Source organism: Petromyzon marinus, chromosome 52 (assembly GCF_048934315.1).
Source record: "Petromyzon marinus isolate PM22_M1 ecotype Great Lakes invasive population chromosome 52, UKy_Petmar_22M1.pri1.0, whole genome shotgun sequence".
Taxonomy (NCBI): domain Eukaryota; kingdom Metazoa; phylum Chordata; class Hyperoartia; order Petromyzontiformes; family Petromyzontidae; genus Petromyzon; species Petromyzon marinus.
In genome coordinates this window covers 4,487,580-4,505,349 of record NC_133718.1, presented here as the reverse complement: position 1 = coordinate 4,505,349, position 17,770 = coordinate 4,487,580, and the positions used below count along the sequence as shown (strand labels likewise).

At 51.7% G+C, this 17,770-nt stretch overlaps 1 protein-coding gene across 5 annotated transcripts in view; it reads right to left on the bottom strand.

Annotated features, from left to right (window-relative positions):
- LOC116953609 (myocyte-specific enhancer factor 2C-like) overlaps positions 1-17,770 on the bottom strand; it is a 118,214-nt gene that overhangs the window by 49,520 nt on the left and 50,924 nt on the right. For 4 of the 5 annotated variants that reach the window (XM_076075155.1, XM_032973955.2, XM_032973956.2 and 1 more), the window contains 2 exons: positions 12,068-12,281; positions 8,946-9,149 (listed from right to left, as the gene is read on the bottom strand). In XM_076075155.1, the coding sequence (XP_075931270.1) occupies positions 8,946-9,149; positions 12,068-12,121 (258 nt within the window). In that variant the 5' untranslated portion in view covers positions 12,122-12,281. Of the gene's footprint in view, positions 1-8,945; positions 9,150-12,067; positions 12,282-15,062; positions 15,298-17,770 lie in introns of those variants that run through there. The other variant, XM_076075156.1, reaches the window with a different exon arrangement.

Here is a 17,770-nt window from a genome sequence, read left to right as displayed (position 1 = left end):
AATCGTCACCGGTATTGGCCGTGAACGCGAATCGATCTCAGGTGCCCGGGGTTCGTAGCGCAGCGCGCCAACCGCTACACTGCCGCTACTGTACATACAACGGTCGTACATACGTACGCACATACGTATGAAGTCGTGGGCCATGTTCAGCCCCGTGGGGGCCTCACAAAATGAAGCCTCGGCGGTGCCCCACATCTGGCTCGCGTGCTGTAGGATCCTCGACCCCTCACCCCGTGGGCTCGTCGGGCCGAGGGCGGTTGTCTGTTTTTGGGCGGCTCTCGCGTGTCTCCGCTGCAAGGACCGAGCGCTGATTTTGGTCGCCGCAGATTCTCGGCACCGCTAATGAAGAGCTCCTGTCGCCTGTGACCCCGCCAAAAAAAACACAACTGCGCTGGCCGGCGGTGCCGTTACATTTTTGTTATCATTATATATTTTTTTGTTTTATGCATCAAAACCATCGGTCAGTGGGTCTGCAGTCGGTTAGCGATAAAACAATAAACAAAGCACCGACTTTTCTTTTGATTCTTACATTGTGGTTCAGTGCCACGTGGTGAATCCGTGTCCGCTTTTCTGTGCAAAATCCGGTGCACGGGTTTTTTTTTATTGCTTTTCTTACCAACCCAAGCGTGCGGGTTAATGGAGTTCCACACTCTTTCTTCACTTCACCGGGGTGGTTGTTTGACCATACTTCACCACGCTGAGCAGTGGGGCTACCTGAAGGCGGGCGGTACCCATGGACGGTTCAGATTTATCTCCTTTAGGCCTGTCAGGGATATCAAACCGAAGTCGCTGGATCCATAGTGCAGTGGTGCGCTAACCGCTGTGGCATAAGGCAAACTAAATCTTCGATTCAGAAACCTGGCATTAGGACTGTGGTTTTATACGGAGCCTGAACTTCGAAAGCTGACGATGGAAGGAGACTCAAAATCGTCAGAATTGTGGCTCTACCGGACTGCTAATGTTGATAATTCCGCTTCCTTCGGGAGCTATGTATGTATGTATGTTGAGCTTTTTTCGCACCGTACATAGCCAACCATGCTAATCCGAGGTGCAGGGGAAGGACACCAAACTAAACACAAAAATCAGTTTTCAAGAAATGAGTTTTCATTGTCGATTTAAAAGTGCACAGCTCCAGTGGCCTCCTAACATCGGAAGGAAGAGCGTTCCAGGTGGCCGCAGAAGCGCATCCGAAAGCGCGTCTTTGTTCGACGGCTAAACCAAAAGCCGCCGCTGCTGCTGCTGCTGCTGCGAGGCTGACCGGAGTCCAGATGAGTTTTCCTTGGACACGGGTGGTGGTGGTGGGGGGGGGGAGGGTGATGGTCATCCACCGGCTCCGTGCCGGCACGCAGAGGAGGACCGACTGGGCCGGAGGGAAGTAGCCTTCGGCTGAGCGAGGACGGCGAGAGAGCCGCGCGGCGGTGGGAGTCATCGTCGGACTGTGCCCTCCGGCGTGAGAACCGGCATCGCCACGAGCTTGCGCGTCTGGAGGTGGCGCGTGGGCGTGGGAAGGGGGACACGTGGCGGCGGCCGCGGCATTCCTCCGCAGGAATATGTGCGTTTAAAAAAAATGATTTAAACCTTTTCAGCCGCGTCACGATTTTTGGCTCTCGAGCAGGGTTGGTGGGGAGGGGGGGGGGAATTATGTTTCGTTATTTCTTTTAAACGACGCGTTTATATATTTATTTGCTGACTCGTTTACTTAAGATATTATTATGATTATTTTCTCCTTCAGTGGGGCACTGCCTTGATGTGCCAAAGATACTTGGCGAGTCTTGTAAGCCTTGCAGACCCAAATAGCTCAACGACACCGCGTCTAGCGGCTTGTGGCAACCCACCAGCTTGCAGGTCACAACAACTCACTCACTAATTCGCTCAACAACAACAACAACCGCCATTCGCCACTAAGTGGCGGTGCCGTCACCACGACGCTTGTGCCAGGCTATGTGCACCTTGAGGCTACGTGAAGTATCGAACGCCCGCTGACAGGAGGTCACGGGGCAGACCCAGGTGCCACGGGTCGACTGACTGAGATGACTGGCTGATGCACCACCTGTGCCCCCTACTGTGCCAACCTGCTGTGCTTTAGCCACCCGGCGCTCCGCTCGTTGTTGTGAGCGTCGCTCCTCCGCCCTCCGTTATTGTTGGAGGGCGACTGCCTCCAACTGCCTAATAGCGTCCTTCACGAGCCTCCTCCACAGAGGCCGATCTTGACACCGCTGGTACCAGTCATCGGCAAGTCCACTCAGCTCCACGTCCTCCTGTACCACATCACTCCCATCTCTTCTCTAGCCCGTGCCGCGCCCATTTAGCCCCCTCGATCCGGCCGAACAAAAGCTGTTTCGGCATGCGGTGGCTGGGCATGCGGGCTACATGACCCAGCCAACACAGCCTTGCCTGCCGGAGTAGCTCACCGATGGGACCTTGCCCAGATCTTTCAAAGATTTGTGAGCGCCTCACACAATCCAGCCTGGTTAAACCCAGGATGGATCGTAGGCAGGCTAGCCTAAATGTTTCTAACCGGCGAAGATGTTCCATTAGGGGGGTCCACGTTTCGCAAGCGTAGAGAAGGGAGGGAATGACCGTGGCCGAGAAGACCTGAAGCTTAGTGCGGAGCGACAGGCCAGGTAGCTTCCACACAGCGTTACGCAACCGATGAAAAGATATTGCCGCTCGACTGATTCGGAGTGAGACCTCTGCTGTTAAACTGGAGCCGGTCATAAGCACACTGCCCAGGTATGGGAAACTCTCCACTCTCTCCACAACTGCCCCATCACCGATTGGGAGTTGTGGGAGTGGTGTGTCCGATGGTACTAAATACCCAGGCAGGTGCTTAGTTTTGGTGGGGCTGATGGTAAGGCCCCATCTCTTAGTGGCACGCTCCAGTCTCAGCAGCAGCGTCTCCAACTCCTCCTCTGAATGAGCAGCTATTACCAAATCATCAGCATACATAACGTGGTTGAGCAATAGGGAGCCATCCCTTGACCGCACCCGGGCATCGATCAGCCTCCCATTATATCTGTACCAAATGGAGATTCCCCCGGTACAGCTAATGAAGGCTTCACTCACCCACTCACTCACACACTCACTAATTCACTCACCCACTCACTCACACACTCACTAATTTACTCACCCATTAATTCACTAACTCACCCACTCACTCATACACCCACTAATTCACTAATCCACTCACTAACAAATTCACTCACCCACTCACTCACTAATTCACTCACCCACTCACACACTCACTAATTCACTCGCCCATTAATTCACTAATTCACTCACCCACTTACTCACACACTCACTAATTCACTCATCCACTCACTAATTTACTCGCCACACTGCAGGTCACAACAACTCACTCACCCACTCACTCACTCACTAATTAACTCACCCACTCACTCACACACTCACTAATTCACTCACTCACACTCACTAATTCACGCACCCACTCACTCCCCACACTGCAGGTCACAACAACTCACTCACCCACTCACTAATTCACTCAAACACTCACTCACACACTCACTAATTCACTCACTCACCACACTGCAGGGCACAACAACTCACTCACCCACTCACACCCTCAACAAATTAACTCACCACACTGCAGGTCACAACAACTAACTCACCCACTCACTCACTTCCACACTCACAAATTCACTCACCACACGGCAGGTCACAAATCACTACACTTACTCACCCATTCACTCACTCATACGCTCACTAATTCACTCACCACGCGGCAGGTCACAAATCACTTCACTTACTCACCCATTCACTCACTCACACGCTCACTAATTCACTCACCACGTGGCAGGTCACAAATCACTACACTTACTCACCCATTCACTCACTCACACGCTCACTAATTCACTCACCACATCGCAGGTCACAAATCACTACACTTACTCACCCATTCACTCACTCACATGCTCACTAATTCACTAACCACGCTGCAGGTCACAACAACTAACTCACCCATTCACTCACTCACACGCTCACAAATTCACTCACCACGCTGCAGGTCACAAATCACTACACTTACTCACCCATTCACTCACTCACACGCTCACTAATTCACTCACCACGCTGCAGGTCACAAATCACTACACTTACTCACCCATTCACTCACTCACACGCTCACTAATTCACTCACCACGCGGCAGGTCACAAATCACTTCACTTACTCACCCATTCACTCACTCGCATGCTCACTAATTCACTCACCACGCGGCAGGTCACCTCACTTATAGTTCTGTTTCTTTCCTCATGCTGCTCCACTTCGATATTCCCTCCTCCCATCGTCAGTATCATCGTCTCTTTTCCCAAGCTCTCATAACCTTTCTCAAATATCCGAGGGGACGTATTGACTCTTACATTTAATTGCAAATGTTAAAAGCTCTGTTTATTGCTGACCGTTAGACCTTTTGGTTCGCAGGGCCTGTGCTTCGGGACCAGTGAAGGTAATCAGGGGTGGAATCGGCTGGTGTGTTGGTGCTAGGTGGACTATTGTGGGGAGCGATAGCGTAGCGGTTAGCGGTAGTGTTGCGGTGAGCAGTAGTGCAGTGGTTAAGGCGCTGCTCTACGAACTCGGCAAAGAGCAGAGTTCGATTCCTGCTCACGGCAAGCAACACCAGTAACCATTATCTGAACCGGTCCTGGGCCTCCCATATGTCGACTCAGCCTTAAACGGGTACCTGGTGTAGCGGTGTGTAAACATCGCCACCGGGGAGACAACGATGGCCAGGCGTGGTGCTGGCCACCAACCCCTCGTGTGCTGTGCCGGTCTTCATAGGTGCTTCTCGCTGACAGCACTTGCCCCAACAGTCAGTTCAGGCTATACGGGGGGTCTTTGTCTTTGTTATTGCAAGAAGAGTGGGCAGAGAGAAGACTGATCTTGGCCAATGACGATTGCCAAGTTATTTTGTAAATTCCAGGCCAGGTTTCTTGACATTGTGTTGACGATAAACGGCATTTAAACGTGTCACCAAAATAAAATAAACTACAGTTTAGGTAAAAGAGAAAAACATAAAATGACCTTTAGAGAGAATCTTATTTTAGATATTGATTTCATTTATTTAAAGATCTTGGCTGAAGCGGAACTAGGGCTCCGGGTCATGTGCTTGCAAACTGATCCAGTACTGATTTTGCAAATTCGTTGACACATGTCTGGCCCATGCACACGTATGCAGAGGGAGTTCATATGCAAGGGCCCGTAGTCAATACATGTACACAAACAAAGGTGTCCCACGCACGGCCTCGCACATTACTATTGGAGCAAGTGCTGTTCGCGAGTGGCACCTATGAAGGCCAGCACGGGAGACAAGGGGATGGTATGGCCTGCACCGTACCCAGCCGCCGTTGTCTCCCCAACGTTGGTATTTAAACACCGTATTCTTGGTTCCTTTGGGGGAAAGTCGCGCAGAGAGAAAATAAAATAAAAAAATATTTAAATTAAACGAATAAGAAAATGTAAAATTTCAATCATAAATTGAAAATAACAAAAGCAAAAAAGGCCCCGTGACGTTTCGATCGCAACACAAGCGCTCCTCTCTTCTCTCCGCCAGATGAAGACCGCTTTGTGTGTTGCGATCGAAACGTCCTTACGTTTTTTGCTTTTATTATTTTCAATGTATTATTAGAATTTATTATTTAATTTTATTTTATTATCTTTTATTTTTTTATTTCATTTTCTATCTACGTGACTTTAACCGAAAGAACCAAGAATATGAATTCCTGCAGTCACGAAAGTTTTAAGTCAACATTTTAACACTGCACCAGGTATTCACGCTAAGGTTAAGTCGACCTAGGGGAGGCCCAGGAATGGTTCAATTAATCGCCTTTGTCGCCCCAATACTGATATTTACACACTGCACCAGGTATTCACGCTAAGGTTAAGTCGACCTAGGGGAGGCCCAGGACCGGTTCAAATATTCACCACTGTTATTGGCCGTGAGTGGGAATTGAACTCGGGTCGACGGGTTCACGCGCATACGCACACGCCCACACACACACACACAAACATGCGCATGCATGCCAACACACACGAAGCCTCATTTTAGCCTGGCTGGGCTGGTGGGGCATGTGCTGTTCGCGAGCACCTGTTAAAGCCAGCATGCAGAGAGGTCATGTGGGAGGTATAAGACCACACACACACACACACGCAATCAATCAGTGGCTGCCATTCCCTCCCCAGTGGTAATGGTGCCACGTAATTTTGATGCCGAGTCAACCTAGGGGAGTTCCATGCAAGGTGACGAATTTCCACTTGCGTGTTCGTGAACATCACAGCCAGCGGTCGAGCCCTGTTTGCCCGCTAATTTAATCGAATTAACCACGATGGCGGAGCGGATGCAAAGAGTGTTCAGCGTGCTACGTTATGACCCTGGTAAACCCGAGTTCAATGCCCAGCCGCGGTTAGCACAAACAGGCGTGTGATATCTGCATTGGTCCGGAACCAACCCCCCCCCACCCCCTCCCTTCGGTATGGTGAAGTACGGTCAAGCAACCCCCACGGCCGACAAGGCATCATGCAGAGGCCTTCATCCAGAAATGGCTTTTACAGAGGGGTTGCGAATAGTAAGAATTATGACATTTGCTCGTATGCTGTGAGAGCACTTACTGCAACTCAGAGCACTGATACGGAGGGATATGAAAGTTTACTGAGGTTCTCGTTAAGAGATAAAAATGTGTGTGTTTTTTTACTTTAATCTGCTCGTCTCATTACAACTGTGCTGCCTTAAATGAACAACAGGAAGTACAAAAGGTCATATCACAAGAAATGTCTTAAAACCCTCAACAGAGCTGTTTCTATAGCATCGGAACACGCATGAGTGTGTCTGTGTGTCTACACGCATGTGTGTCTATCCGTGTGTGTGTGTGTGCTTGTCTGGGGAGCGGTAGTGTAGCGGTTAGCGCGCTGCGCTACGAACCCAGTGACCCAAGTTCGATTCCCGCTCACGGACAACACCCAGTGACAATTAGTTGAACCGGTCCTGGGCCTCCCCTAGGTCGACTCAGCCTCAAATTAGTACCCGTGCAAAACATCAGCACTGGGGAGACAAAGGCGGCCGGGCGCGGTGTTGGCCACCTTGCATGCCATCTCGGACTTAACAGGTGCTCGCTAACAGCACTTGCCTGAACAGTCATGTTAAAGGCTACACAGGGGATCTTTGTCTTTGTGTAGGCCTGTACACCCGGATCCTACTGTCCACCACTAACCCTTCCCGCACGCGCACACACAGTCGCAAAGACAAAGATCCCCCGTATAGCCTTCACAGACTGTTGGGGCAAGTGCTGTCAGTGAGCACCGATGTTAGTGTCCGTGAGCGGGAATCGAACTCGGGTCGCCGGGTTCATAGCGCAGCGCGCTAGCCGCTAAACCACCGCTCACACACAGGCACAAAGGTGCACACACAGGCACACACACACACGTGTCGCGGCGCGTGAACGCACGTGCAGTCTTGCACGATAGTCGCGTATCCGCCCGGCGCCAGATTAAGGGCATGAGCGTGACCACCCACGCACACGCACGCACGGCGCACACACGCATGCACCCATTCGCACACACACACACAAGCACATGTGTGCACGAAGACGAACACACGTGGACACGCTCACACACAAAGATGAAGACAAAGATACCCCATGTAGCCGTACAGATTGTTGGGGCAAGTGCTGTTAGCGAGTACCTATTAAGGCCGGGTCAGCACGCAAAGGGGTGGGTGGCCAACACCACGTCCGGCCGCCTTTGTCTCCCCAGTGGTGATGTTTACAAACTGCACCAGGTACTCATTTGAGGCTGAGTCGACCTAGGAGCGGCCCAGGGGCCGGTTCAAACAATCATCACTGGGGTTAGCCGTGAGCGGGGAATCGAACTTGGGTCGCCAGGTTCGTAGCTAAGCGTGCTAACCGCTACACTACCGCTCCCCACATACATAGACACACACACACACAGGCACACACGTCCATAAAAAGACAAAGCTCCCCTGTGTAGCCTACACAGACTTTTGGAGCAAGTGTGGTTAGGGAACACCTAATAAGGTCACGCACAAAAAAGAAAGCCCCCACCGATAGCCGTACAACCCATGAGGTCAAGTGCTGTACACACAGACGCACACGCAAGCCACACTCCCACGCATGTGCACATATTCACACACACACACAAAAGACAAATGTTCCCCGTATAGCCTACACAGGCAGATGCTGTTCATGAGTGCCTATAAAAGCCAGTACAGCGCACAAAGAGTAGTGTGACCAGTACCACGTCTAACCACCTTTGTCTCTCGCAGTCGAACTGTTTATACACTGCACCAGGTATTAATTTATGGCTGAATAGACCCAGGGGAAGCTTTGGTATTCGTCTCTGAGCGATATTCGAACTCGGGAACGCCGGGTTCACAGCGGAGTGCTAGCGACACACGCACAAGCGCTGCGCACACAGGTGTACACACACACACACACGCGCGTGATCACTCATGGGGCACACGCACGGACATGCATGCACGTCAACACACATCATCACCCGTGGGGCACTCACACACTGACACACTGACACACACACACTGACACACTGACACACACACACGTACAGACACATGATTGCCCGTGGGGCACACACGTACATGCAAAGACAAAGATCACCCGTTTAGCCTTTAACAGAATATTGGGGCAAGTGCTGCCAACGAGCACCTACGATGAAGGCCCAGGCACGGCACCCGAGCGGGACGGCGGCCAGCACCACACCCGGCCCCGTTTGCCTCCCCGACGCCGGCATTCTACGCACCGCACCAGCCAACCCATTTAAGGCCGAGTCGAACCTAGCAGGGGGCCGAGAGGACCGGCCGGGGGGTTGGGGGAGTGGGGGGGGTCGTAGCGCACGGACGCGCAAACGCACGGTCGCCGGCGGGACGAGCGCACGCACACCGGCACGGACACCGACGCACCTCCAGGATGTCGGAGTTGGTGCGGCTCTCGTGCGGCTCGCTGTACTCGGTGTACTTGAGCAGCACTTTGTCCATGTCGGTGCTCGCGTACTGGAAGAGCTTGTTGGAGCTGTTGAAGATGATGAGCGCGATTTCGCAGTTGCACAGCACGCTCAGCTCGTAGGCCTTCTTCATGAGGCCGAACTTGCGCTTGGTGAACGTCACCTGCGGAGCGGCGACGAAGACCGGAGAGAGGTGGGGGGGGGGGGGCGGTCGTGACGCTGTTAGGACTTGCGTGGTCATCGTCATCACCAGAATCACTGTCATCAATGTCATCGTCATCACCAGAATTATTGTCATCATTGTCATCGTCATCACCAGAATCACTGTCATCAATGTCATCGTCATCACCAGAATCATTGTCATCATTGTCATCGTCATCACCAGAATCACTGTCATCAATGTCATCGTCATCACCAGAATCATTGTCATCATTGTCATCGTCATCACCAGAATCACTGTCATCAATGTCATCGTCATCACCAGAATCATTGTCATCATTGTCATCGTCATCACCAGAATCACTGTCATCAATGTTATCGTCATCACCAGAATCATTGTCATCAATGTGATCGTCATCACCAGAATCATTGTCATCAATGTCATCGTCATCACCAGAATCATTGTCATCATTGTCATCGTCATCACCAGAATCACTGTCATCAATGTTATCGTCATCACCAGAATCACTGTTCTCATTGTCATCGTCATCACCAGAATCACTATCATTGTTGTCATCATCGTAACCATCATCAGGATCATCATCAGTATTTCATCATCATCATTATTGTCACTGTCAAAATCTCAATCATCAAGCGGCAGCATCATCAGCGTTATCATGAACAGCAGCAGTAGGAGCGGCAGCATCGTGAACATGCCAAACGCTCGTTCATACATTTGGCCAGACAGCCGAATGCAGTACGCTCTTGAAAACGAGTCTTACATCTCAATTGGGCTCCCCTGGTTAAATAAAATGCATTATCATTAATTACGTTTATCATTATCATCATTATTTTACACAGTATGCTGAAACTGCAGCAGATGACACGATACACACACACACAAATTTATAATCGGGTCAGAGTTCTAAAACTTGCTCTCAGGCGGGTCCTCGCTTTGCAATGTTTGGCCAAAGCCTCGAGCATGGCTCCTCCACTGCGGTGCGTGGGGGGCAAGCGGAAATGTCCGGAGAACCCCCCCCACCCAACGCAAAGCTAACGTCGCAAACGTACGTCGGGAACCTTCTTGCTGTACTGCCACATTGCCCCTGCAGGCAGGCGCCCCCAAGTAACAACCCGGGCCCGGCACGATTCGGTCACGCGAATGAATGTACACCCCCTTTTGTCGATGCGCTGCTGGATGAGGCCCACGCAGTGGGGGATCGTGTGGGCCGTTTGACCATACTGCACCACGCTGCTAAGTTGTTTTCTCTTTCACCCCCCCACCCCTACCCCTCCCATTTCTCCTGCACTTTTCTCTGCTGGTTGCTGCTGGCCGCCCGGGGGCTGCGCCTTCGCCCCGAGTCGTCGTCGGCCCTACTCGAGCAAAGCGCCGAAAGATCCGGGCGAAGAGCGGAAGGCAAAAAACCGCGGGCGAACGCGCACGCAAATAACGCGGCATAACAGATTGGATCGGCGCATCGCCGTGGGCCTGGCAAAGTTTTTTTTTACTTTCTTTCCCAACGTGTCGTTGGTTGTCAAGTACAACGTCGCTCGCGCGCCCATTGCCCTGCTGCCGGGCGGCGGTTTGGCGATTGGCGGCGACGGCGGTGCGGGACGGTGCGATGAGAGCGCCGATGTTTTGCTCCGTTCTTAACCCGCGGCACTGGCCGCGTTCGACGTCGTGTTTGACAACCAGCGACGCGTTTAGAACAAAAAACAAAAAAAATAACTCGGGCAAATCCGCGGCGACGCGCCGGTCCGTCTGTACGTTGCGTTATTTGCGCCCGTGCTTGTTCGCCCGCGATTTTTACCTTCTGCTATTTGCCCACTCGCTTATGTATTTTTTTTTTAGAGCGCAGAGGATTATGCCATGTGCTGTACGTCCCCCCTCCCCCCTTCCTCCTCCCCACCCCCACGCTCGTATCAGCATGGGCCTAGCGGTCAGGCTGAACCCGCCGGGGTCAAACCAGGGCAGCTGACATGACCCTCGACGCGTCGGCCTGGTGTGCGCCGCGTTAAACGTCAGCTCCTCCGGGGGAGACAAAGGTGGCAGGGCGTGGGGGCTGACCACGTTCGCCCCCTTTTGCGAATCATTCCGTCATCATCATCATCATCACGATCCATGGGCAGGTAGCCCCCGTGGGTGTCCACTGCACATTTAGACATTTGTTTCCACTTTGCTCTGTCTCTTTGTGTGAACACGCTCCAGTAGTGGCCACGTCTTGCCGGCACCAGTCTCTCACGTCGTGGCCAAGCCATTCTCCGGGAGGTCTTCCTCTCTTTCATGCCCCTTACATTTTTCCCGAACGACAACAACACTTTTAATTCCCCTGTTGTTGTCCATCCTGCACGTTTGTCCAAATAGTGGACGTTACCTTCTCATCGCTGCCTGCATCATCGGATCTTCTTCTATAGGCAACCTATTTCTTACGAGGCGCCGTGAACAGCAGTTAGACCACTTGATTGTCGTGCCAAGTGCTGTTGTGATTCAAGATAATTTTTGTTTTTTAATAAAGCTCGACTCTGCTGATAAGACACAGCGCGTCAAAACGGGCCCAGAGTTTGCTTGACATGAATGCTGCTCAAATGATGCACTCCGAGAAGGCCGTGCGGCTGATGGGTCGTGTAAGAAACACTTTTACATTTTTATCTGGAGAGACGGATGTACTGTATGATGCAGCGGGGTTTTCCAAACCTCGACGAACAACGCACACCATCGTCGACCCTCAAAGTAAATTCCGTGGACAGAAACACCAGACCCCCCCCAAAAAAACACATCCAAAAATTAAAATCGAACTCCAAATCGTAGTGTCTGCAACACTTTCTACGGACAACTGCGCACGCCATTGGGACCCCAACCACCCATCCACACGCTGGTTGGGCAACGCGGCTCTCTGGACCGTGCCAGTGTTTGTGTCTTACCTGTCTGTTTCTCTCGTCCATTATTTTCGCTATTTGTATTTTTTTCCGCCCCATCTTCGCGGTTTTCTGCTCTCCCCCTCACTCTCGCTCTCTCTTCTCTCTCTCTTCTCTCTCTCTCCTCTCTCTTTCACGTCCTCTTCTCCAAAATACTCGACACCTTCTCGAATCCGCCCGCAGAACCCTCTTCTCAAGTCTTCAGCACCTCCCGTTAAAGCTGCGGGGTGGGGGGGGGGGGGAACGGAGAAACGAAGAGGAGACTTAAGAAACATGGCTGGCGAAGACGGCAGGTCAAAGGTCAAAACAATGCAGGTGGGTACCGGTCAACATGCAACGTTGGGGCAACGTCGGGACAACGTTGAGACGTGGTTGGAACCGTTAGGCCCAAAGCCACAATACAACGAGGAAGAAAAACCGTGCATACGGATGTTTTCTGGAACGCTTCCCAGCTTCCCACTCGTCCTCGCCTATCGTGGCCCGGATGACACGCAAGGCGGGTGATGTGATCAGCACCATGCCTCGCCACCTTTGTCTCCCCAGTGCGAATGTTTGCACGTCGCGTCAGGCTGTGCAACCCAAAGGGGGCAACCCTATTTTTTGTATCGATTTCGGAAACGCCTTTGATCAATTTTTCATTAAATCATCTTTACGAGCGTTACCGTGACCCCTGTGTTGCGGACAGACAGACAGACATGTGGACGGACAGAGAGCTAGAGCGTCAACGGTTTCAGCCGTCGTTGGAAAGCGTTGAGACGCGATTCAGAAGCAGCTAAAAATACATCGCATCCAAATCTGTCCTTCAAAAAAACGATATATCACAGCAATTAAGACATCTCTTTGTGAGGATATAAATATACTTTTATTTCATTCGAAATCCGGAAAAGTGAAAATGCGCCAAATTGCTCGTGACTAATGGTGCAAGGTTAAATAATGTGTGCAGAATTTATTTATTTATTTCGCTTGGCTTTTCGCACAAGCGTGACTGTATAGCTCTCCCCTCCCACCCTATTTGCCCCCCCCCCACCATCATCTTCCACCCCCCCCTGCCCACCCCCCAAAAAAACACTTGGGCACTAGCTCCGAATTCTAAGAAATTTAAACAAAACAAAGGAAAAAAATGTATTAACGCCGCACGTGCACTGCGCATATTTCTATTTAAACTCCACAACACTGCAGAAAGTTACTCGTCTTACATCGTTACAATTGCGTCATTGATCTGCTCAAAATATAACCCCCCCCCGCTGTCAGACGTCGTAAATAATGAAATAACTGCAGCGATGACCATCATTTACCCAGGGAAGCGTCATTGATTCTCAACACTTTGTTTGCAGTCACGGTTTTTTTTAAAATGTACAATGGTAGTGAACCCATTGTTCTGCAGTGGAAAATAAGATACACTTGTCATGCGTGTATATACGTTGAACTTCTTTCACACCGTACGTAGCCATCCGTGCTAGTCGGAGGTGTGGGGGAAGGACAACAAACTATGAGTCTCTGTGTGGTGAGTCTATGGGTCTCTGTGTGGTGAGTCTATGGGTCTCTGTGTGGTGAGTCTATGGGTCTCTGTGTGGTGAGTCTATGGGTCTCTGTGTGGTGAGTCTATGGGTCTCTGTGTGGTGAGTCTATGGGTCTCTGTGTGGTGAGTCTATGGGTGTCTGTGTGGTGAGTCTATGGGTCTCTGTGTGGTGAGTCTATGGGTCTCTGTGTGGTAAGTCTATGGGTCTCTGTGTGGTGAGTCTATGGGTCCCTGTGTGGTGAGTCTCTGGGTCTCTGTGTGGTGAGTCTATGGGTCTCTGTGTGGTGAGTCTATGGGTCTCTGTGTGGTGAGTCTAAAGGTCTCTGTGTGGTGAGTCTATGGGTCTCTGTGTGGTGAGTCTATGGGTCTCTGTGTGGTGAGTCTATGGGTCTCTGTGTGGTGAGTCTATGGGTCTCTGTGTGGTGAGTCTAAAGGTCTCTGTGTGGTGAGTCTATGGGTCTCTGTGTGGTGAGTCTATGGGTGTCTGTGTGGTGAGTCTATGGGTCTCTGTGTGGTGAGTCTATGGGTCTCTGTGTGGTGAGTCTAAAGGTCTCTGTGTGGTGAGTCTATGGGTCTCTGTGTGGTGAGTCTATGGGTCTCTGTGTGGTGAGTCTATGGGTCTCTGTGTGGTGAGTCTATGGGTCTCTGTGTGGTGAGTCTAAAGGTCTCTGTGTGGTGAGTCTATGGGTCTCTGTGTGGTGAGTCTATGTATGTTGAACTTCTTTCACACCGTACGTCATCAACCGTGCTAATCGGAGGTGTGGAGGATGGTTAACAAACTACAAAACACAAAAAGCAGTTATCATGTCCATGCTTTTCTGACAATTCTCCTGTACTCGGAGAACTCAAAATAATCAGTTTTTTGTAGTGTCATAAGACAATTGATCGCTTTATTTAACCAGGAAAGCCTCACTGAGTCTCAAGACTCTGTTTGCAGGGAGGGTGCTGCTACGTTGGGATGTTTGGCCATGGAGATCCCATTCATGAGAGTTTGGTTTCGTGTCGAGAGGAAACCCAGTATCACGCATATAGAAGGGCAAGTAACACTCAAATCTCCGCACGGATGGATTTAAGAACTAACTTCTGTATAGCCGCATCCGGTCCCCGGCCCCTCGTAGCACACGTGGTGTAGCATCTTATATTATCGCTCACCACCCAATTACTAGTGTCAATTGTAACTAAACTAGCGATACAAATATTCAAACAAGGTGTCCATTTTAATTGAACAACGGTGACGGAAGAGTCGACAAGAAAAAAACCGTCCAAGCGCGATGATTTACTGCGACTGCTGAGACCCAAAAGCGCCCCGTCCGACCGTGACGTCGAGACGCGAGCAACGAGTCCGCGCGGCCACGGTTACACCCGAGATCATTCGGCGACCTTCACTGGAGAAGAACGCCGGGCACTGAGCGAGCCCAATCGCCCGTTATCCCGCACACGCGCGCCTCAACAGATTCCGCCGAGTTCACCGACTGGACGAACCTGATAACGCCGGGGAGGAAGAAACGCCGCGCGGGCCCTCACGCCCAACGTTCAATCGCCCGCGGTGGACTCTAAACGTGACCGGCGCTTGAGTCGAACGGACTCGGAGGGGGAGGGGGGGGAGGTGGTGGTGGAGAAAGGAGCGCGTGGGATGTCCGCAGACCCGAGACTCGGCGCAGGTGGTCGTTGACGGGACCCACGCCACCCAGACGAGCGGCTGCCGCGCTTCCACTTTCTCGAGCAGGCTGGCTCCTGCTTGGCGTTCGAGTTTCGATAGAGATCGGCTGTGATCGGTCGCGGCGGGGGGGTGGGGGGGGTAGGGGAGTTAGGGGGCAACGGGCGGTGTATTTGGTCCGCCTGTTCATTTATAATACGTTTACGGCGCTGCGAGGCGCCGCGCAGGTCCATCGGCCCCTCGCAATCTAACGCTATCTCTCCGGAGCTGTCCGGGCGCCAAGGAATGGACTGAGCGAGACGCCCGGCCTTGACTTTGAACCCTAGCGACTTTGACGACGAGGCCAGCGGTGGCGATGGTCTCAGCAGCGCTGCTGCCTCTTTCCCCACTCTCGCTCTCACGAACACCCCCCCTCCTCCTCTCTCCCCGCACACCCAGCAAGGGACGGTCCCACGGGGCTACCCCAGAGGGGACCACCGGAGGTTACCCCGATTAATCTCTTGTCGCAATTCCGGGGATCACAATCCAATTCGAGAAGACGCCACGTACGCAATTGTAATTTCAACTTGTAACGCCACTCGGCAGTAGACACGGTACCCGGCCCAATGGTACAACAAGCACGCGTGCCAACGACGTTGGCCCATTTCTGCTCGTCATTGTTCATGATTGTTGTTGAGGCCTTTGCTGTTTGTTGCCGATGAATTTTTTCGAGGGGTTTTTCTTTATCGTTTCGTGTCTACGTCATTCTGTGCTGCCTCTCTTGCAAGTTACTGCCTTATTTGCGCCCATCTGTCTCGGTAGCGTTGTCTGTCTTGAGCGTTCAATCACATTGGTAACGTCTGTTTGCACTGTCTCGTTAACAGTGTCTCATTTGTACTGTCATGTACACCGCCTGTCTTAAATGTCGTCTCAATTGGACTGTATCATGTGTGTTGTCTCGTTAGTCTGTTCCATTCATACGCGTGCTGCCTGTCTTATTTGCACTTCTCTAATGCGTAGTGTCTATGTATTTGTCTCAGGTCCTGTACCATCAGTCGCATCATCTGCCTCTTTAGCTTCATGAGCCCCATTGTAACTTCAGCAAATAATAATTATCCATTATCACACACACTCTGAGTGCACGAATCAATTGTTATCGACCTATCGACGCTGCGGTATGCTGCTAACTCCACAGTCCACCCTCCTCCAACGGACAGATGGTTCCCAAAGCAGATAAGGGGACACAACAGCTCCTGCAGATCTCAAACCTGTGACCCCTCCTCCCTCTCCCATTGTGCCACCATGAAACTAAACTATTCATCTAAACTATTTTTTATTTTACCAGGTAAGGCCTACTGAACTAAATATCTCTTTTTTTTCGCAAGCGACCAGGCCACAAATGATAGCTCAACGAAGTGGCTTATCAAGTGGAAATGTATACGCAGCCAAATACTCTATATTGCCTTATGTTGGAGGGAAAAAACCGAAGGACCCGGAGAAAAATCCACGCGACCACGGGGATGGAGACGCGCCAACTCCAAATATACAGCAGCAGGCGTCGTCAGGGTCGGGATTCATGGGTGGCAACGAGCCACAACGACTGAAGCGCCAGTTCTGATATCACTCGCCGCTGGTGTCGTTTAACCACGGACGGGTATCAAACTCGTGGCGCCAGGTGTCGCTGGGAAGCGCGTTATCCACCGTACCACCCGCTCCACCGCAGGAAGAGAACGTTGGCCAAAAAGGGAATTTGGTCAGATGGCCCGAAGCTTGGGAGGATGCTGCCCCTGTGGTTTTAATGGTCAGCACGCTGCTGGACTTGCGACGGACAGCTCGATGGTTCGATTCCATCTCCCGCCGCGGCGAAAGTTGAAACAATGGCAGCGAGTTTGTTAAATAAACCCCTCTCTCCCCATCGCTTCCCAGCAGTAGACCATGGGTCCACCATAGATGGTCGATTGGCAGGTCGCGTATGGTGGGGTAAAGTGTGGGCACTCACAACTGTGTTAAGACGTATGGCCAGCGTGGGCTATCTACGGGCGTGAGCTTGCAATTGCAGGGCTGCGCCTTTTATCTAAGCCTGAGCTGGATTTCTGTGTCAGCTCTGAGCATATTGTATTGTCCCATCCTCTTCCTCCCTCCACATTGAACCTCTGTGTGTAGCCAATACTAAGCTGGACATAATGCCTCCACCACCAAAACCACGATCGCCACAACTACAGAATCTGCTGCCACGACCACCACCACCACCACCACGAACATTATCACGACCACAAACTTCGCCAGCACCACCACTACCTTGGCTACCACTGCCTCCACTGTCACCACCATCTGCACCACCACCACCACTGTCCCCAAATGTCCCCCGTATAGCCTGAACAGAGAGAGCTGTTAGCGATCACCTATGAAGGCCGGCGCGGCGCACGAGGGGGTGGGTGGTCAACACCATGCACGGCCGCCTTTGTCTCTCCAGTGGCGATGTTTCCACACGGCACCAGGTACTCATTTGAGGCTGAATCGACCCAGGGGAGGCCCAGGATCGGTTACGATAATC